Genomic DNA, 20,931 nt, shown 5'->3' with positions numbered 1-20,931 from the left:
AAAGAGACACAGAGAGAGAGAGAGAGACACAGAGAGAGAGAGACACAGAGAGAGAGAGAGAGAGTCACACACGTTAAACCTCTGAGGATGGGTGACGTAAGTCCCAAGTACCAAAGTACCAAAGGGTAGCTCAATTATACCCCCGCCACCCCCCACCCCAAGTATACCCCTTCCCCGTTACCCCAGTAACAAAATGATAACCACAAAACTCAAAAGATGGTATCTGTACTCTACCCACTGGGCACACACTGGTTGAATCAACGTTGTTTCCACGTCATTTCAATGTAATTACATTGAACCAATGTGTAATAGACATTGAGAATTGACATCTGTGCCCAGTGGGTATTGTATGGTTATTAGACTAATAATCTTTGTGTACACTCACCACTTTGTTTACTCTCTCTTTCTCCCTCTCCATTCTGGGAAGAGACAGATGTACGTAGCACAAGAGGTTGGTGGCACCTTATTTGGGGAGGACCGGTTTGTGGTAATGGCTGGTACAGCAATTAGTGAAATGGTATCAAGTACATCAAAAACATGGTTTCCATGTGTTTGGATGCCATTCCATTGACTCCGTTCCTGCCATTATCATGAGCCGTCCTCCCCTCAGCAGCCTTGTGTGGTACGTAGTGACAGGCCATCCTTTCATCCATCAGCACAGTGTGTATCTCTCACTCTCTCCTTTCACTGCCCGCATCCCTCCATCCTCCCATCGCAGAGCCAAAACAATAACATCCAGGCAGGCCCAACTATGCGTCATCCCCGGGCCGAGTACACCCCCATCCTCCTGGAGCCAGGCTTCGGTTCATCTCCCCCAGACACAGTGAGCAGTGCTGGATCCTCACCAGACCAGTGGAGGCTAAAGGGATGTGCTGCTACACTACAGAGGCTCCACATGCAGTCACACCCACCAAGGCTCCTCTCTTCTCTGTTCTACAGCAACAGACTTGGATCTGATCCTTGATTGCCAGGGTTAAGTAGGGTACCATTACTATCTCAAAGTCTGTATAAGGACTAGCATTGCACAGCTACCGGTAATTTACCAAAGTTTCCTTAATATTCAGGAATTTTGGTCATTAACAGAAAATCTGTCACTCTATCGTAACTTTGGTAATTTATACTTGAATAATTTTTGAAAACGTTATTCATATATAGTATTCATTTGTTCTGTGTCCATATTGTCCATGAGTTTCTAATATATAGACCATATGGTTCAAGAATAAATAGCCTAATTAATGAAAAAAGCATCTAATCAATAAGGCATTATTTTCAATCAACTCTGCAACTCTTCCAACTATTGACTGTGTTCACAACTGCCACCAGTTTGACGGCAAAACATTGACAACAAATACATATTGACACGGTGAAATAGATTAGTGTGTCAAAAGGATATTTCATGCTGAAACCCTCATCTCAAAAGTCAATGGTTTTCACTAAATTGATTGTTTGTAAATTTAGGATAATGTTTTACATCTCTGTCATTATATATATATTTTTTAAAATAATATTATTTCATTATTTCATATATTTTGCATGTGATAAGGCAACACAGAGGGCCAGAGATTATTACAGACACCAGTAATAAATCCTCATTTTGCAACCCTAAAAAGACTGATATTCATCATATAAATTTACATACGCACATGAAAATATATTATGCCCATCCAGACTTCTTCATATGCAAAAATATAAGCCATCTCTGTACATCGTAGCCACAATAATCTGTTGAGGAGAAGAAGGGCTTTGTTGCTTAAGGAATGGAAAAACATGGCGGTCAGTAAGTGAATTAAATGGTGCAGGAAAGTGGAACAAACTGATGCCAAAATGTTTGGTGGAGAAAGAAGAGAAAGTCGTCCTTCATTGGTCTCCGAGGACAACCCAAAGGACAGCTTAAGGTGCAAATGGCATTGGAAGTGATTGTCAGATGTACTTGTGTCACGGGAGCATCCTTATGATGGAAAATTTCATGCTTCTCAAACCAAAGCTTCTCTTTCTTCTTCTTCTTCTCTCCACTCAGCTCTCACATGGAGACACACACATGCGTTTGGTTTGTATATATAAAAAACGCAATGCAAAATTAGGTCAGAAAACCGCTTGTTTGAAAGTCTACCCAGGGAGGCCTCGGGACTAGTGATTGCCTGCTATTGTTATTTGACCCTTGTGACTTGATGAGTTACTCAGATCTCAACTCAAGTCAAATGGCATATGGCTTAGCTAGCTGCATCCCTTCGCTCCTTCTTTCTTTCCACTCACCCACGATTATGCCGTGCTCCTCACGTTTGACGATGTCGAAGGAATTCTGGACATTTCCCTCCAGGATGTCGAACACGATGTCGGAGCTGATGTGGGGGGAGGAGTGCGCCATCGACATGGTTCTCAGGAAAACTATCTCTGTTGGAAGAAGATAACAATTAGAGACAAAAGAGCTTTACAGGGCTTTAAACCCTTATAATCAGGCTGGGATTGAATCGGCCAGGCTCGTGCCAACTTCTCCTCGGAGGAAGACAATAAAATGGGAGGCAGCTAAGCTCTGGGTTTATTGTGTGCAGAGGGGGTCATGACAGGGATGATGGGTGTTCAGTGCTGTTGTTCAGTTAGAGGCCTGCAAGTCCTAAACACCCCGACGAGGAGCTTATGAGAAACAACAAGGACTTAACTTCCCATGAAGTTGAGGATGAGGACTAAGGACTAAGTTTGTAGGACTAAGTTTGTCTCGGTTTGGATGGGTGTGATTACAGTGGTCAGTCAGTCAGATCCATCCTAAGTGACACTTAGACATTGGTTTTGGTCTAGCGGCTAGGCAACACTTAATGGTGTTACCAGCACACCAACCATGTCCCCCAGGGTTTGAATGCACACAGCTCATATATATATTGAATGTTAAGGAGGAAGTGTCTGATGCATGAATTACCACTACACTGTCAACAACACTCTTAAAGAGCCACTAATGTTGCCCATTAGAGAAACGAGATTTCAGTCTTGGAGGTTTGTTTTCTGACCGATTCCACATTTGGTTAATGATGTTTGGGGCGGCAGGGTAGCCTAGTGGTTAGAGCGTTGGACTAGTAACCGGAAGGTTGCAAGTTCAAACCCCCGAGCTGACAAGGTACAAATCTGCCGTTCTGCCCCTGAACAGGCAGTTAACCCACTGTTCCTAGGCCGGCATTGAAAATAAGAATTTGTTCTTAACTGATGTGCCTAGTTAAATAAAGGTAAAAAAAATGTCTGTAGACAAGGAAGCCTATTTCACTTTCTCAGAATCAATCTGAGAAATCTGTTTTGCTGAGGATGTTCTAGTTGTGCAATTTTACATCTAACTAAGGTGTTTGGTACAGTATTTCTTAATTTTACATCTAACTAAGGTGTTTGGTGCAGTATTTCTTAATTTTACATCTAACTAAGGTGTTTGGTGCAGTATTTCTTAATTTTACATCTAACTAAGGTGTTTGGTGCAGTATTTCTCAATTTTACATCTAACTAAGGTGTTTGGTACAATAACTGTTTCTGACTCATAATGATGCCACATAGGTTGTTTTCAAAGGAATTAGTTCATTAGCTGATTTTTGCAAGAGCCTTGCAAGAGCCTTGGATTTCAGCTCATAGGAGCAGGAGCCTAACTCCTCATTATGTAGTGCGAGGCAGCTTGATGTATAAGCACACCCCCTGGACAGGAGGCTAGTCTATCACAGGCTTTTTTGGTCAACAGGTTTTGGACAACAAGGTAATATAAAAAGGAATATGTATGTTTTGACGTAATATGCTGTCAGTGAAAAAAAACATTGGATGTGAAAAAAAGTGTGCTGTAATCTAAATAAGTGCATGAGAGATCACCCCTACCTTCAGGCCTGGTGAACTCCCTGAAGGTAGGCATGGAGATGACAGTGTGGGAGACGGAGTGTACAGGGTCCAGGACACAGCTGATGTCATTGGGCTGGCACGACTTCACACAGCGGACGGTGTCTGAGCGCTCGACCCTTGCCCTGGTGAGAGAGGACACACACAAATGCACACACACAACTTCTGACCTTTAGGGAGAGATTATAAAAAGCCTAAGGCACAAACCGCCTTCGGTTCCTCCCCTGAAGCTCAAATGACAGGGCATCCTATTCCAAGGGAGAAGTGCACTGCACAATCAAGAACTCAGCAGACCCTGTGGAATAACCGCTACACAAACACGATCTGTCCAACTACAGCGGGGATGCTGGATAAAGTATTCTACATCAAAAACATTGGTACTGTATGTGGCTAGCAAGAATGATAAAACAACGACAGCCAAAGATCACACAGTAGCCAGAGTGTAGCTGGCTAGTGGAGGCTCTGGTAGCCATTGATGGTTTGGTTTCTGATGCACTGGTTGTGTTGTGTGGGGAGAAGAGAAGTGAAATATGAAATACTATGAGGAGAGAATGATGCATGAGTTGCTCGCAGCAAAATATTTGGATTTGTTGAGCGTGTCCCCGGCTTCATATCAGATAATCTCTTGAGGAGAATTTATGGGACAAGGGGGGTTCTAAAATTCTCCTAAATTGTGAAGAACATGACTAGACAACTCCCCAAGCGCTCCGAGCTGCTCTCATCCCATTATTTAAGACTCTGTTTATTTCACAATCTAATCAGTGGCAGCTTAGGGTGAGGGGAGACCTCTCTGAAACAAATGCCACCCACCCACATGCCTACAGCAACAGGGCTGCTATGCTGCCAGGAACCTGTCCTGCAATCTGAGAGGAACTGCTTCTCAGCAGGCTTTCACCCACAAGCACCAGGGACAGAGACCTCTATTTAAATCATCAATACCCTGGGGAGGTCCTGGTTACGAAACATATCAAGACAAATTCTACAACTCAACGTCAGCTATAATCTCCTCTGCTTGGTGGGGATGTGCCATGCTCTACCGAACGAACTCTGCTTCTCCATGAGCCTATTCTAAACAGACAAAATACCATACATGCAGCTTATACAGTTGATAATGTCTGGTGTGGATGGGATTCAAAAGGAAGGTAATACGAACAGACAAGTAGCTGGCCAGTGCATACATGATTTGGCTCTGGTTCCCAAGAGTACCATGTATAGAGTCCAATGAACGTCCACCACTGCTCCAGTGTAATGTATAATATAGCTACATCATGGCTCTCTGTCTCTCCTCGTGGGGCCTATAGGCTGCAGCTCAACCCCAGGCCAGAACCCCAGGCCAGAACCCGGCTCGGGTTGCACAGCTCCTTTCATGGAGAGAGTGGAAAAGCCCCTGACAAGAAGTCAGGGGCTTGTAATTAGCAATTAACGCCAGGGTACAAGTTTTGCTTTGGTTCAGGCCAAAGCAACAAATGTTCTTCTAGTTTATAATACCTCAGCCTGCAGCAGCAAGAGGAGAGAGCAGGCCCTGGAGGATGGGGTGAACGCTCTGCTCCACTAGGCCACAAAGTGAATTTACAAGATTATAATGACCCAGGGTGAACTGGCCCTCACACAGAGCAGGGTACATCAAAGACTAGACAGCAAGTAGAGAGAAGGGCTAATTATGCCCTTTGTGTGTGTGTGGGGGGGGGGGCACAGGAGGGCCCTTGTATTCTCCTGTCCTCTCATCACCTCACGTGGCCCAGAGAGACCCAGCCCTACAGAAAAAAACAATACTTCAAGACCAGAAAGGAAAACAGACTGTTGGATGGAATGGAAGTCCTCTGGTCAAGCGCTGCAAAGTCCTTTTATTTTTTGGGTAATTATTATTTATAGTCAGTAGATTGATAACGCCCCAACACAAACACTGCAGGGCATCATTCATTCTCCAAGCGGTGATGTTGCTCCGCCACAAATTGTTCAGACCACCAGCCAGAACCCAGATCCCCATAACTCACTGTCAGAGTAGAGAAAAAAAACAAATTGTGCTTTACAGATGTATGATCTTCATTTGAGCCAGTTTGCTACAGAAGGAAACTAATCTTGCAGCAACAGGAAATGTGAATTATTTTGTGGATTATAATTAATGGACATTTTTGAAGAGGTTGATACATTTTTCACAAGGAAAAATCAAGTCTGAAACCTCAAAGAGGAAATTACAAACTTCAGAAGCCTTTTTAAACCTCAAATACACTACAGGTTTTACATTTCCTGAGTTACAGGAATGTTCTCCTGCAACAGGGTGATCAAATTAAGATACTATATCTGTAGCTGTGCACAGACCACCATGTTTTATTTTATGGGTTTCCCGACTAGACAGGTGCATCCTTACTGCCCTGACAGGTCGGGAGGAACCTGGGACCCATGGTTGAATTTACAGTTATTGTAAGCCGCAGCCCAGGCAGGCTCTGACTAGTGGCCTAACAGCATGTTTCGGCTATTTCTACTCTATCGCTGTGCCTTGCATATTTCCTAGTCTTCCACGACTGCATCCCATTGCCTGTCACTTACTCTGGCTTGCCTTTGAGTCACTGTCTGCTTGATTTTACACCCGCAGTATGCAGTGCAATATGTGCATTTCACATTATTCCTAAAATATCAAGTGGGCTAGGTCAGGATGTGAGACCACATTAGAAGGATGTGGATCCACCAATTAACTGCTTCCACCAAATCAACTATGACTTGACAGTGCTAATATGCTGTTTAAAATGCTATTTACTATGCTATTTAAAACACTGATACTCACCTACTGGAATATCACAGTTCTATTCAAGAGATGTACCTATGTCACTGAAAATACGTTTTCACCAAGCACATAAACTTACCCCAAACATGAAGTGCACACATGCTTTACAGGTCATAGTTCCCCCAGCTATGTAATATTCTAATAAAAAATGAGATCTCTGGTGCTGTCCACAAAACATATGTTAAAAAAATATCCTGATTGAACGTCTATTGTGTCTAGTCCCATTTTAATAGAAAACATTTCATTAAACAAATCAACCATAAGATCCTGTAGGACTCCAGACTACACCATTACATACAGTAATCAATAGGCATCCCCAGACCACTACCTCAATACCCTGCCCTAGAGTGCCACCTAGCTGCTATTCAAATGCTGTACCTCCAAGTGAGTACATTACATTTGGCCTATTTTGCAGGGCTATACTTAGCTACAGTAATCACAAAAACTACAATAAGACCAAAAACAAGGAGACAAATGACAGAATGCTGCTTCTGGTCTATGTCAACTGTGTTTGTGCTTGCTTATCATGCCAGTGTTTGCTCTTTTTTGGCTGTCATTGTTGTTGCCGTATTCTTGTTGCTATATGCTACTACCCTCTACTCAGGGATAGCGTTATATGGTAGGATGGGCTGCTCCTGGACAACAAACACCAGGACTTTGGCTAGGTAGGTGCTGGTGGTGCCGTAACGCAGCAGTCTCATCTCCAGAGACAGTTCAAAGTCCTGCGGCTCCGTGATGGGCCGCGTCACAGCCATCTCGCCACCAGAGGGCACTCTCTGCATGCCGAAGAAGTCGCCCTTGTTGCCGCCGACGATGGCAATCTGAACATGGTCTCCGGGCACGGTGTTGGACGGGCCCATGCGGAAGACATTGGTGGGCACGGGGATGTTGGTGGGGAAGGTGAGGTGGTAGTAGGTTATTCTCAGAGGCGAGGCCAGGCACTCGCTAGTCTGATTGCAAAGCAAGCGTTCACAACGACTGTAAAGAGAGACATGGGCCAGAGACAGGACAGGACAAGACAAAGACGGACAGATAGAACAAACAGAGAACAAAAGAGAGGTATAAGTTTGATTTGCCGTGCATGGCATGCTGCTAGCTGGGTGGGGCTAGGTGGGTAGGGACAAAGTCAGCCTCATGTGTTTCTGTGGACCAGCATGTGTCACACTGCCCCCTGTAGGGTCATGCAAGAACATCTCAAGGAAAGGATTACATTTCGTCATTCGACTGCCTTCACAGAACATGCCTTTGACTGAACCCTAAAACTGAAGCCATTAAGAGTCCACATTGGGGGGCATGCACAGCTTCAATAGAGAGGTAGGGGTTGGAGTTGGGGTTGTGTATACACTGTAGAGCAGGGGCCATAAAATAACTTGTGCCTGATCCACACTTTAGGACCGACCTGACCATACTGTGCTGGCTGGGATATTTTTCCTTTCACAATGCGGAGCCAGACCAGCCCAGTAATACTCGGCTTGACTGCACTCGGTTTGGCTCAGTAGTGTGAAAAGAGTTCTTCTCCTGATTAACAAGGAGTTACATAAAGTAATCCGCCTTGGTCAATGACAACTTAACTGAGAACTCCATACCTGGCGACCTTGGGATACTGTGAACTAAAAACCGGTATACTGTATAGCCCAAGTACTTGGGAGAGAGTCCTCGGGTAGGTAGGTAGATAGGTAGGTAGGTACTCACTTCTCTCCTGCTCGGCGATAGTTTGGCGGACACTCAAAGGACAAGCATCTGAATCCACCCTGTACATTGAAGCAGCTCTCTGTCTCAGAGCAGGTGTGTGTCCCTGTCACACACTCATCAACATCTGGACAGGAAGAGAAATGAATCAATTCTGAACCATAAACATTTTAAATCCTATATTTTAAACATGAAACCTAGGTTCAAACCTCGTCCGCTGCGTGTCACGAGACCGCTGAGCTAAAGCCTATAGGCATTAGCTCGGGGAAATAATGCAAGTCTTCAGGTATCAGGCAAAGTTACTCATTACGGAAGTTTGGTTCACAGAATCATCACTGTTACGTTTTATTCACTCCCGCAGACGCTCTTATCCAGAGCAACTTACAGGAGCAATTAGGGTTATGTTGCTTGCTCAAGGGTACATCGACATATTTTTCACCTCAGGGATTCAAACCAGCAACCTTTCAGTTACTGGCCCAATGCTCTTAACCGCTAGGCTACCTGCCATCTTTACTGGTATTTGTCTTCTGATCTGAAGAATGACCATAACCCCCCTGCTGAGGACCCCTACATCCCCATAAGGAGCGAGGACTTACCCTGGCAGCTGCGTCCATTGGGGGCCAGAGTATAGCCGGTGGCGGGGCAGTTGCAGTGGAAGCTCCCGGGGGTGTTGTGGCAGCGGTAGGAGCAGATGTGACCCCCGGTGGGCAAGGCACACTCATCAATGTCTGGAGATAAGGTCAAAGATCAAACAATAGAGGATGTAAAGGGTACAGGAAGTCGAATCAAATAATATCTGTGTAATGGGGCTCCTGATTAAGTTACACCATAGGCTATGGCTCATTAGATGTGTTTTAGCATCTCCTACCTTCACAGTTGATGCCATCCCTGTCACTGAGCTGGTAGCCACGGCGACAGTAGCACTGGTAGGAGCCGTACACGTTGGCACACTCTTGACTGCAAGGGCTGCTCTCACATTCGTTTAGATCTACACACAACAATGTAACTCAGTTAGATAAAACTAGTCATCTATAGCCAGGAGAGAGACAGAGAAAGAGAGAGAGAGAGCGAGAGAGAGAGCGAGAGAGTAAGAGAGACAAAGAGAGAGTGAGAGAGAGAGACAAAAAGAGAGAGAGACAAAGAGAGAGTGAGAGAGAGAGTGTGAGAGAGAGACAAAGAGAGAGAGACAAAAGAGAGAGAGAGAGAGAGCGAGAGAGAGAGAGAGAGACAAAGAGAGAGAGAGAGAGAGAGAGCGAGAGAGAGAGAGAGAGATACATCTATAAAACACATGACCACAAACTTCAGTAAGGCAAAACAAGAGATGGCCAATTAGGGAAGCTCAGATTTAAACTCTTAACATTGGAAGACTGCCTTACCATCACAGTTCCTGCCGTCGCTGGCCAGCTTGAAGCCTTGGGTGCAGCTGCACTTATAGGACCCCACGGCATTCTCACACTTGTGGGCACAGAGGCGCCCAGGGTAGTGCCTGCACTCATTGATATCTAAGACACAGAAGAAAAGGACACTAAGTTGAATATCTACAGCAGGGTTCCCCAACTGGCAGTTCATTTTTTAAATATGTTTTTTAACCCTTTGTCATAAGACCTACATAACGCTGTGATTACGATGACATACCAGATGTCATAAACAGTCAAGACTGTTGGTGTCCTGCTTATGTCAACTAACACGACACTGTCCTGTAACTACTAGGTAACTACAAGGAGTAAGAAGTCAGTATGTACCTTCGCAGACGCGGCTGATGCTGTTGAAGATGAAGCCAATCTTACACTCACAACGGAACGATCCTACCAGGTTGATACAGCCATGGCCTGCACACTCTCCATCAGGACCTTTACACTCATCGATATCTACACCAGGGCAAAGAGAGAGAGATCACAAGATATTACAGGAAGAAAAAAAACGCATCGGTATGCAGAGAGATAGCGAGGCCACGAGAAATACATGGAAATGTAGGCTACAGTGTAAGATTCTTAATGCTAAGCAAAGGAGGTGAACGTGGTTCCAGGGGATGTTGAGGCTGTCTACTATAGCCCAGGACAGGGACCTTGAGGGGGCCTTATGCCCAGACTGGAGCGATGAGGCCTCAGTACGTAAGTGAGGCAGCCGTACGTACCCACGCAGCGGTTGCCGTTGTCGTTTAGATGGTATCCCCGGCCACAGTTGACAGAGTTCCTCTGGCAGGTGAAGGAGCCCACCGTGTTCATACACGACTGGCCAGGGTGGCAAGGCCCAGTCTGGGCCAGACACTCATTGATGTCTGGGGTAGAGGTCAGACGTTATACATATGTCATGTACAGTTGAAGTTGGAAGTTTAGTACATCCACAGGTACACCTCCAATTTACTGAAATGATGTCAATTAGCCTATCAGAAGCTTCTAAATCCATTACATGATTTTCTGGAATTTTCCAAGCTGTTCAAAGGCACAGTCAAATTAGTGTATGTAAACTTCTGACCCACTGGAATTGTGATTCAGTGAATTATAAGTGAAATAATCTGTTTGATAACAATTGTTGGAAACATTACTCGTGTCATGCACAAAGTAGAATTCCTAACTGACTTGCCAAAACTATAGTTTGTTAACCAGAAATTTGTGGAGTGGTTGAAAAACGAGTTTTAATGACCCCAACCTAAGTGTATGTAAACTTCCGACTTCAACTGTATGTATGTATGTCGGAGGGCCCTGTGGACTGTACTTTAAAGTGACTGTGTTTTGGGGTATATGTGGGATGGATGGGGTGATGTACTGTCCTGGTGATATGTTGCCATGGTAACATGGTTCTGATGCTCACCAATGCAGCTGCCCAGGGCATCCTGGATGTATCCATCACCACACTGGTTCTTGGGCCGACAGCGGAATGACCCCTGAGTGTTCTGACACATAAAGTCCGGGGCGCAGTTGTGGGTGCCCGACTCACACTCGTCAATGTCTGGGGGAAGAAGACATGTTGTACGAAAGCATCAGCAGATTTACATGATATTCAAATGTATTCTTAGAAATACTCAACAATAGCTTCATTGTCAAAGTCAGACATACTGTAAATCAGACAGACAGACAGACAGACAGACAGACAGACAGACAGACAGACAGACAGACAGACAGACAGACAGACAGACGGACAGACGGACAGACGGACAGACGGATAGACGGATAGACGGATAGACGATTAATGGACGGATGTTTATCAGTTTATCATGGATTTGTTTTACAGTTTATCATGGATGTATGAATCATACATATTGATCTTTACATATTCCCTCTCCCCTGTAGGAGGTGTTGTGACCTCTGACCTTTGCAGTTGTTGTTGTCGGTAAGCTCGTAACCGGTACCACAGCTGACCTCTCTTTGGCAACGAAATGACCCCAGCGTGTTGATGCAGCGCTCACCTCCTCGGCAGTTACTGGCACCCAGCAGGCACTCATTTATATCTGAGAGAGAGGGAGAGAGGAAGAGGAAGAGGAGAGGATAATATGGAAGGCGTATCTAAGAAGTAAGATATCATAGTCCTGTGGAGATACTAGATGGATAGGGATTTATTCCACCTCATTTACTATTCAACAAGATATGACTGCTGCCTCCTGTCCACTCACCTTCACAGTTCTTCCCATCTGGTTTGAGTTTGTAGCCTTTGAAGCAGGCACAGGTGCCGTTGCCCACACATTCCTGTGCACACTTCGCTAATCCGGTTGAGAACAGAAAATGTGCACATTAAAGTAAATTATTTTTGTTTCTGTTAGAGTACCTATGTTTCTGACTTTCTCTGTGAGGACAGTCAGCTAATAACATGTGACAGTGATGTGAGGAGGGGAAGTTAGTACCATTACTGCACTCATTCAGTAACGGATTATCCTTGCCAGTGAGGGCCTCGTTGTCTTTGTCAGGAACTGTGGGGGATAAGAATTCAAATATTCACCAGTACAGGCAAAAACTGTTTGCAAACAAAGAGTGTTGAAACTATTCGTCATGACAATGGAGGTCTTTACTAAAACTACAGCAAGAGCCAAGGCTCCTGATGGCCACCAGAGGGCAGTGTAGAACTAGATTAAAAATAGTCCATATATCCTCTCCACTCTACTCCATCTTTCCCCTTCTCCCTCCTCCCTGCCCTCTCTATTACAACACCTCCCATTCCTCTCTCTCTCCACCCTTTCCTCTCCCTCCACCCTCCTCTCCTTCTACCCTCCTCTCTTACCCAGAGTGTTGGTCTTCACATCGGGGGCTCCGTCATCGCAGCAGGCCCGGGACACCAGGCCACACTGGTAGCCCAGAGACAGGCTGTGGTCACAGGGCAGACCCTTCTCCTGAGCAGCCCGGCCCAGCAGACAACAGTCACAGCACATCTGGAGGAGTCAGACCATAGACATAATTACTCAATGTGTTAATATGCATCATTTGGCCAGATGGACATACAGAGGGAAATTACACCACCACTTCACAACTTCACCAATCACCATCGTCTGAAAGGGAACAGTCTGGGCTTGACTCGGGGGAGGGGTCAGGTTTCCACCAGTTACCACAGCCAGAAAGTCCAAATTCGCTATATCATAAAAATTTATGAAATCAAAACTTAGCTTTTTGGTCTTAATTTAAGTTTAGGGTTAGGTATGAGGTTAGCAGTGTGGTTGTGGTTAGGGTTAGGTTTAAAATCACAAATAGGCTGGGTTTATTACTTTGTGGCTGTGGTAACTAGTGACGACCGAGGAGTCTAGTCTGAGTGTGTCTGTATCTTCTGTGTGTGCATGTCTTGAGGATGTCATAATGTGGGTGGTGGGGTTGTAGTCTGGTAGTGTACTGAGAGGTTTTAGAGGGAGCTAGAAAATGAGCATGCTATGGTTTAACCCCCATTCTAAACTCATCCTGTACTTCTTTTCTCCCATTCATACAGTGCCTTGCGAAAGTATTCGGCCCCCTTGAACTTTGCGACCTTTTGCCACATTTCAGGCTTCAAACATAAAGATATAAAACTGTATTTTTTGTGTGAAGAATCAACAACAAGTGGGACACAATCATGAAGTGGAACGACATTTATTGGATATTTCAAACTTTTTTAACAAATCAAAAACTGAAAAATTGGGCGTGCAAAATTATTCAGCCCCTTTACTTTCAGTGCAGTAAACTCTCTCCAGAAGTTCAGTGAGGATCTCTGAATGATCCAATGTTGACCTAAATGACTAATGATGATAAATACAATCCACCTGTGTGTAATCAAGTCTCCGTATAAATGCACCTGCACTGTGATAGTCTCAGAGGTCCGTTAAAAGCGCAGAGAGCATCATGAAGAACAAGGAACACACCAGGCAGGTCCGAGATACTGTTGTGAAGAAGTTTAAAGCCGGATTTGGATACAAAAAGATTTCCCAAGCTTTAAACATCCCAAGGAGCACTGTGCAAGCGATAATGTTGAAATGGAAGGAGTATCAGACCACTGCAAATCTACCAAGACCTGGCCGTCCCTCTAAACCTTCAGCTCATACAAGGAGAAGACTGATCAGAGATGCAGCCAAGAGGCCCATGATCACTCTGGATGAACTGCAGAGATCTACAGCTGAGGTGGGAGACTCTGTCCATAGGACAACAATCAGTCGTATATTGCACAAATCTGGCCTTTATGGAAGAGTGGCAAGAAGAAAGCCATTTCTTAAAGATATCCATAAAAAGTGTTGTTTAAAGTTTGCCACAAGCCACCTGGGAGACACACCAAACATGTGGAAGAAGGTGCTCTGGTCAGATGAAACCAAAATTGAACTTTTTGGCAACAATGCAAAATGTTATGTTTGGCGTAAAAGCAACACAGCCCATCACCCTGAACACCCCATCCCCACTGTCAAACATGGTGGTGGCAGCATCATGGTTTGGGCCTGCTTTTCTTCAACAGGGACAGGGAAGATGGTTAAAATTGATGGGAAGATGGATGGAGCCAAATACAGGACCATTCTGGAAGAAAACCTGATGGAGTCTGCAAAAGACCTGAGACTGGGACGGAGATTTGTCTTCCAACAAGACAATGATCCAAAACATAAAGCAAAATCTACAATGGAATGGTTCAAAAATAAACATATCCAGGTGTTAGAATGGCCAAGTCAAAGTCCAGACCTGAATCCAATCGAGAATCTGTGGAAAGAACTGAAAACTGCTGTTCACAAATGCTCTCCATCCAACCTCACTGAGCTCGAGGTGTTTTGCAAGGAGGAATGGGAAAAATTTCAGTCTCTCGATGTGCAAAACTGATAGAGACATACCCCAAGCGACTTACAGCTGTAATCGCAGCAAAAGGTGGCGCTACAAAGTATTAACTTAAGGGGGCTGAATAATTTTGCACGCCCAATTTTTCAGTTTTTGATTTGTTAAAAAAGTTTGAAATATCCAATAAATGTCGTTCCACTTCATGATTGTGTCCCACTTGTTGTTGATTCTTCACAAAAAAATACAGTCTTATATCTTTATGTTTGAAGCCTGAAATGTGGCAAAAGGTCGCAAAGTTCAAGGGGGCCGAATACTTTCGCAAGGCACTGTAAATGCAGCACACCTTAATGCAATCAGCCAACACCTGCATTTCACGGAGGTGGAGGTTCAAGTTAAGACATGTTGCTGGCTGCACTAACAACGATCTCATTCTTCTGGGCAAATGTACTGTACTGTTGGCAAAGCTCTGCAAGGGTCTTGACTGCCGCCCTGATGTGCTGTAGTATGTTGTAGTGATATGGTGGTGTAGGATCCTGAGGAAAAAGACAGCCGGGTGTAGAGCACCTATCTTGGCAGAGAGCCTGTAGTAGACAGTATCTTATGTGAATGTATAATCTACCTGACAGCAACAAGCTCCATTCCTCATTTCTCCCCAGAGTGACATGTTTCATCCTGCTCAACAGGATCGCACACACATACGTCCACACACACACACAATCACATTCACTCTCCTGCAGAAATTGCACATTGATGCTCAACATAAGGTTTTTAAAGCAGACAATGAATTATTCTCTGACATTCACACTTTTGATACACACACACACACACACACACACACCTGCAAACACAAGTATTTGTGCAATGTATGCACATATGCACAAACACACACACACACACATACTCTCTCACAGACACACACACCTTTGCGGTCTTGGTCTCGCAGGTGCTTCCAGGAAACTGGGTGTCACAGCCCCCCTGGTCTTTGGCCATGTTGATGCCGTTTGTGCAGATGGAGTCCTCCAGTACTGTCGCGCAGCACTGCTCCTGTACAATCCTGTCAGACAGGAACAGGAAAGACACAGGGAACACAGTTTATTCTGAACTCCATCACTGGGCTCCTTAGTGGAATAGAGAGCTGTCTCAAAGTGCTTCCTGTTAAGAAGAGCCCTGGGCATGCCTAATAGGGATCTATTCATAGTCCTGCCTGCTGCAGCTGCTGTACGTGGTTGAGTGATAAAGGAAAACCCTGTGTGAGCTCAAGGTGGATAAAAAGTTGTCTATGTATAAAATCTTCAATTTAACAGTTGGGTAAATTCACCACTACCTTCATTTGGCTTACCACACACCCACTGTTATGGGTACAGTGAAGCCAACTTAACAATCAATTATTTACCGTAACTATTGTAACCCACCCACCTCCCCATTGGATGTTCCCCCCCTGATTGTCACAGAGGGGTGCAGAGCTGCAACACTTCCTGGATAAGGTTTGAACATTTTTACTTTCCCAAAATTCCCAGGTTTTCCAGAAATCCTGGTTGGATTTTGCATCCCTATTTCCTGGACAACATTACTGGAATTACATTCCTCTGGGGGAAGGCCAGCCTGAGTCTGGAGTGGAACCAGCCTATCTAGGATGCCTGAGCACTTCCAGGCAGTTGGAGAACCAGTGATATCCACCTCTCTGACCAGTCTGTCCAGTTGGAGAGGCTTAATTAGCTGTTTTACAGTAAAACCAGAAACGGTTGTCGTACTGTAGACAAAAAGCTTGCTGTAAATAATCAGATCTGAAATGAGAGTGAGTGCAGGCAGCACACCTCTTTACTGTAGACAAGCTTTATCAGACCATCAACAGTCAGGTTGCTGTGCTTTGCCTCCAATGGTCTGCTCCTCTGAGGGACTTTAATGGTCTGTCTGGTCTGTCTCTGGTCTGTCTTATCTGTCTCTGGTCTGTCTGCTCTGTCTGTCTGTCTATCCGGTCTGTCTGGTCTGTCTCTCTGTCTGGTCTGTCTGTCTCTGTCTTTGGTCTGTCTGCCTGTCTCTCTGTCTGGTCTGTCTGTCTCTGGTCTGTCTGTCTTTCTGCCTGGTTGTCTCTGGTCTGTCTGGTCTGTTTCTGGTCTGTCTCTGGTCTGTCTGGTCTGTTTCTGGTCTGTCTCTGGTCTGTCTGGTCTGTCTGTCTGTCTGGTCTGTCTGTCTGATCTGTCTGATCTGTTTGGACTGTTTGTCTGTCTGCCTGTCTGATCTGTTTGGTCTGTCTCTCTCTCTCTCTCTCTCTCTGTCTGTCTGTCTGTCTGTCTGTCTGTCTGTCTGTCTGTCTGTCTGTCTGTCTGTCTGTCTGTCTGTCTGTCTGTCTGTCTGTCTGTCTGTCTGTCTAATCTGTCTGTCTAATCTGTCTGATCTGTTTGGACTGTTTGTCTGTCTGCCTGTCTAATCTGTCTGATCTGTTTGGACTGTTTGTCTGTCTGCCTGTCTGTCTGTCTGATCTGTTTGGACTGTCTGTCTGTCTGTCTGTCTGTCTGTCTGTCTGTCTGTCTGTCTGTTTGGTCTGTCTGTTTGGTCTGTCTGTTTAGTCTGTAGGGAGGGAGTGAAATCCATTGTCTGTTTTACGAGTTTGAGTGTATATAGAGTACTGCACAGCACTTAGATCCCCTCTCCACTCCACTCCTGTAACTTGCTCCAAAAAGCCTCTGTCATTATCAACCCTCTTACCAGAAATTATCTCTTTTTCCTTATAAACTACAACCACACTCACGCCGCCTCCGCAGGACCTTTTAAGGGCACAACCGGGCTCCTGTTTTTCTTTTCTCTTCTTCTCTTTTTTCAGTGTCTGAAATAATCCCTCTGATTTCCTGTTCTTCCCCCTCTCCAGTCCTCTCTTTGAGTATAGTTTCACCTCAGTGGTATTTCCTGGATTTGGCAATACCCCTCTCGCTAAACCCTAAACCCAACCCCCCACTCAACCAAAAACCCTCACCCTTCCCCCCTCACTCTATAATTTGAACAAATTCTCTATCACTTGGGTAGCCAATGTAAATACATGTGCCACCAGAGAGCAGATTGAGCAACAGATCTCCTCCTTATTGGCCTTGAACCTGTGGCAACACACCTTCTAATATTACTACCAGAGCTGTTATTACTGTCATTATTACTAGTGTAATGTACCCTGCTCTCACATCAAGTCAATAATGTGGCTGGGGATTTATGACCGGAAGTAAGGTAAAGTCATCTCACATTATGGCCTACCACGATACATATTGCCCTATAGTCTATCTTTACAGCATTAAATTAACCCATGAGACTAATACTGAGGTAAGCACTTCCCACTATGGGCACAGAGGTAAGACCATAGAAATACAATCCATGTTCTATCTATTGTAATCATGACATTTCTATGGATACGAGAGCCCAGTAAGTCCAGTAGTGGGGCCTCAGTCACCTGCATGTGGTGGACTCGGAGATGAGAGGGAGGGCTGTGCAGTCCTGGTTATCAATGCCCCGGTCCCGACCATCCTTACAGCACTCATCTATTGACATCTGTTTTCCACCTGTGGTTGGACAAAACCACAAACAAACACTGGGTTATAGGCTTATGTTGTATGCTGTGACTGGCCCTACTGAAGAGTGGGGTGGCAGCTAGCCGAGGATTGGGTCAGTAACCGAAGGGTTGCTGGTTTGAATCCCCGAGCAGACTTGGTGAAAAATCTGCCCTTGAGCAAGGCACTTAACCCTAATTGCTCATGTAAGTTCTTCTGGACAAGAGTGTCTGTTAAAATGTAATGTAACAGATTGCTTCAGTGTGGTAGAGATCTAGAGACCCCAAATGGGGTGTGACTATAGCAGTTGTATTTATATGGTTTTAGCCTGCTGAGAGCTAACGTTAGACTTCAGGGCCCAGGCAAGATAGCTCATAAAGCACAGAACCACCTTCCATGTTACATAAGGTAACAGTCAATCTGAGGGATAAGAAACTCTCTAACATTACTTAGGACTACACTGATAGAGCAGAATGGAGTCTATTCTCTTGCAGGAACAATACAACATGATTTAGAATGATTATGCAACGCATGTTTACCAAAAGTGCAAAACTCTTAGCCAAACAAAAATCTATTGTTTTACCCAATGCCACTCACACTCCCCAACTATTAACAATGTGTCTTCCAAGTGATTGAAAATGAAATTCAGAGCTGTAATAGGAATGTGTTTAAATGCCCATAAGCATTTTGCCAGCGATACTGAATGATGGATATGTTGTGTAGAAATAAGAGAGGCTTTACGACTGGAGCTGGACCAACTCTGTGGCGCTCCGTCTGCTTCTCCATGTGGATTAAAGAGCTCGGAATGCCTCAACTCTGTAAACAATTCAGCCATCGCAATCAGATCAAATACATTCATTTCCTTGTGGTTACTGTGATTTGCCAAACGTGAAAGAACTCTGGCAGGTTGGCTGGTCCTTTCTTGCCTTAGGCATAAACAAAGCTCTGCCTGCCAAATTGGTACTATGGATATAAATCCTCCAGAAGAACACTCAAAGTCATCTTAGTTCATCCAATAAACCTGCTGTTGATTCGTAGCCTAGTCGGAGACTAGAGGAATAATAGTGAATACAACAACTGAAAATAATAACAGACATCGTAGAGGATCATAGGCATGTCTAAATTCAAATTCTAGCTTGGCAGACGAGTCAACAAAATAGGATCAGAGGTTTCAACTAAGGCAAGATGTGTCACCTTTAATTTATAGTTCCAATTATTTCTGCCAGAGGAGCTATGGAGCTATGGAACTTGTTTTATCTTTTAATATGGGAAGTACAGATAGGGGCCAAAGGTGTGAATAAATTAACTTAAAAAGAATATGGTCATTTATGCGAAGGAAATCACATAACTGTCAATATTGACCTTGAGAGATTCAGATATGAAAGTTAATTTGGGCAGATTCATAAAAAGTAGTTAAATTATGTAGCAACCATGCAGATAACTTATGCTGAAAATCAAGAGTAAAGTGTATCATCAAACAAATACAGACTAGGTAGTCAACATGGATTACCATGCCAACAAACACTATTTTTACATTTTTAATTTTACCCCCTTTTCTCCCCAATTTCGTGGTATCCAATTGTTAGTAATTACTATCTTGTCTCATCGCTACAACTCCCGTACGGGGCTCGGGAGAGACGATGGTCGAAAACCATGCGTCCTCCGAAACACAACCCAAACAAGCCGCACTGCTTCTTAACACAGCGCGGCTCCAACCCGGAAGCCAGCCGACCCACTGCGCCCGGCCCGCCACAGGAGTCGCTGGTGACCAGCTAGACTAACAACTGCAGCAGTCGAGCTCCTCGTCCCACCATGTCCTAACTGAGTCATAACCCACTGGTCACAGACGTCAGTCCAAAGTTTGGATTTACATTCACTAAGGTGAATTCAACACAAAATCAAATCAAAATGTCACCATGTCATTGGATTTAGGTTAAAAAGTGGGTGAAAAAAAGTCTAAATTCTCTTATGTTGATGACTTTTTTCAAATTCAATCAGTTTTCCCACGTTGATTCAATGTCACCACAGAATTTTGGGGTTGAAATTTCGTGAAATCAACGTTGATTCAAACAGTTCTTGTCCGGTGGGAAAGCTTTTAGTAAAATACTTCACATGGGCCTCTGACTAGACTAGTGCCACTCTCTTCAACAGTGATAAAGTCTATCTCAGCTTTCATCTGAGGGCTGAATCCAACACCAGGATGCTCTTGGAGAGTGACAAAAGTGTTGCTTGGAGGGAGAACTTAGTTACGCATGTAAAAGTGAAGACAATACATTAGCTGGAAGAGCGGGGAATAGTAGGAATGGTCAAAACCTCCTGTGGTGAACAATTCTCCCTGCTCGGCTGTCCCACAGGCCAGTTTTGGCCGGTCTGGCCTTTCTTCTTTTTCTTGACCATTACCCCTGACATTAACTGACGTCTCCTTGCCAAAACACCCTGGAAGCTGGAACCCTCACTATGTCTTTAGAAAGAGCAGACAAACCCCCAGAATGCATCTCACCAGCTCCCACAAAGCTCCATGAGGCTCCCTTCCCAGCTCAGAGGAGGCATAGCATGAGAATATCATAGAATCTCAGTTTCATCTGATGGTCACATGACTCTCACGTCCTGCAGTTCTGGTGTATTCTCCCTCCACTCTATACTGATAACTAATCCTAACACACAGTGCATGACAGGACCATTCCATAACCACCATAGTCCACAGCCTGCCCCCTTTCCCAACTAATTGAATGAGCAGAGCGTCTTAAATCTACCCTCTACTATTGTATCAAACGAGGCAAACCCAGCGGTTGCAGAGGAGATCTAGCAGTCTACCCGCCTGCCTGTCCGTATGATGCATTGTCTGTCTACATAGAAAGCTGATTTCCATCTT

At 44.6% G+C, this 20,931-nt stretch overlaps 1 protein-coding gene across 2 annotated transcripts in view; it reads right to left on the bottom strand.

Annotated features, from left to right (window-relative positions):
* Nucleotides 1-20,931, bottom strand: part of LOC112227345 (fibulin-1) — a 41,373-nt gene that overhangs the window by 18,388 nt on the left and 2,054 nt on the right. Inside the window, exons 2-16 of one of the 2 annotated variants that reach the window (XM_024392255.2) lie at nucleotides 17,963-18,071; nucleotides 15,451-15,583; nucleotides 12,539-12,686; nucleotides 12,165-12,230; nucleotides 11,937-12,023; nucleotides 11,637-11,774; nucleotides 11,138-11,275; nucleotides 10,461-10,604; nucleotides 10,069-10,194; nucleotides 9,703-9,828; nucleotides 9,195-9,314; nucleotides 8,923-9,054; nucleotides 8,330-8,453; nucleotides 3,838-3,980; nucleotides 2,254-2,391 (exon numbers count right to left, since the gene is read on the bottom strand). In XM_024392255.2, coding sequence (XP_024248023.1) covers nucleotides 2,254-2,391; nucleotides 3,838-3,980; nucleotides 8,330-8,453; nucleotides 8,923-9,054; nucleotides 9,195-9,314; nucleotides 9,703-9,828; nucleotides 10,069-10,194; nucleotides 10,461-10,604; nucleotides 11,138-11,275; nucleotides 11,637-11,774; nucleotides 11,937-12,023; nucleotides 12,165-12,230; nucleotides 12,539-12,686; nucleotides 15,451-15,583; nucleotides 17,963-18,071 — 1,872 coding nt within the window. Of the gene's footprint in view, nucleotides 1-2,253; nucleotides 2,392-3,837; nucleotides 3,981-5,684; nucleotides 7,616-8,329; nucleotides 8,454-8,922; nucleotides 9,055-9,194; nucleotides 9,315-9,702; nucleotides 9,829-10,068; nucleotides 10,195-10,460; nucleotides 10,605-11,137; nucleotides 11,276-11,636; nucleotides 11,775-11,936; nucleotides 12,024-12,164; nucleotides 12,231-12,538; nucleotides 12,687-15,450; nucleotides 15,584-17,962; nucleotides 18,072-20,931 lie in introns of those variants that run through there. The other variant, XM_024392340.2, reaches the window with a different exon arrangement.

Source organism: Oncorhynchus tshawytscha, linkage group LG01 (assembly GCF_018296145.1).
Source record: "Oncorhynchus tshawytscha isolate Ot180627B linkage group LG01, Otsh_v2.0, whole genome shotgun sequence".
Classification (NCBI taxonomy): Eukaryota; Metazoa; Chordata; class Actinopteri; order Salmoniformes; family Salmonidae; genus Oncorhynchus; species Oncorhynchus tshawytscha.
The sequence above is the reverse complement of the archived record's forward strand: the minus strand, read 5'-3'. Positions and strand labels throughout refer to the sequence as shown.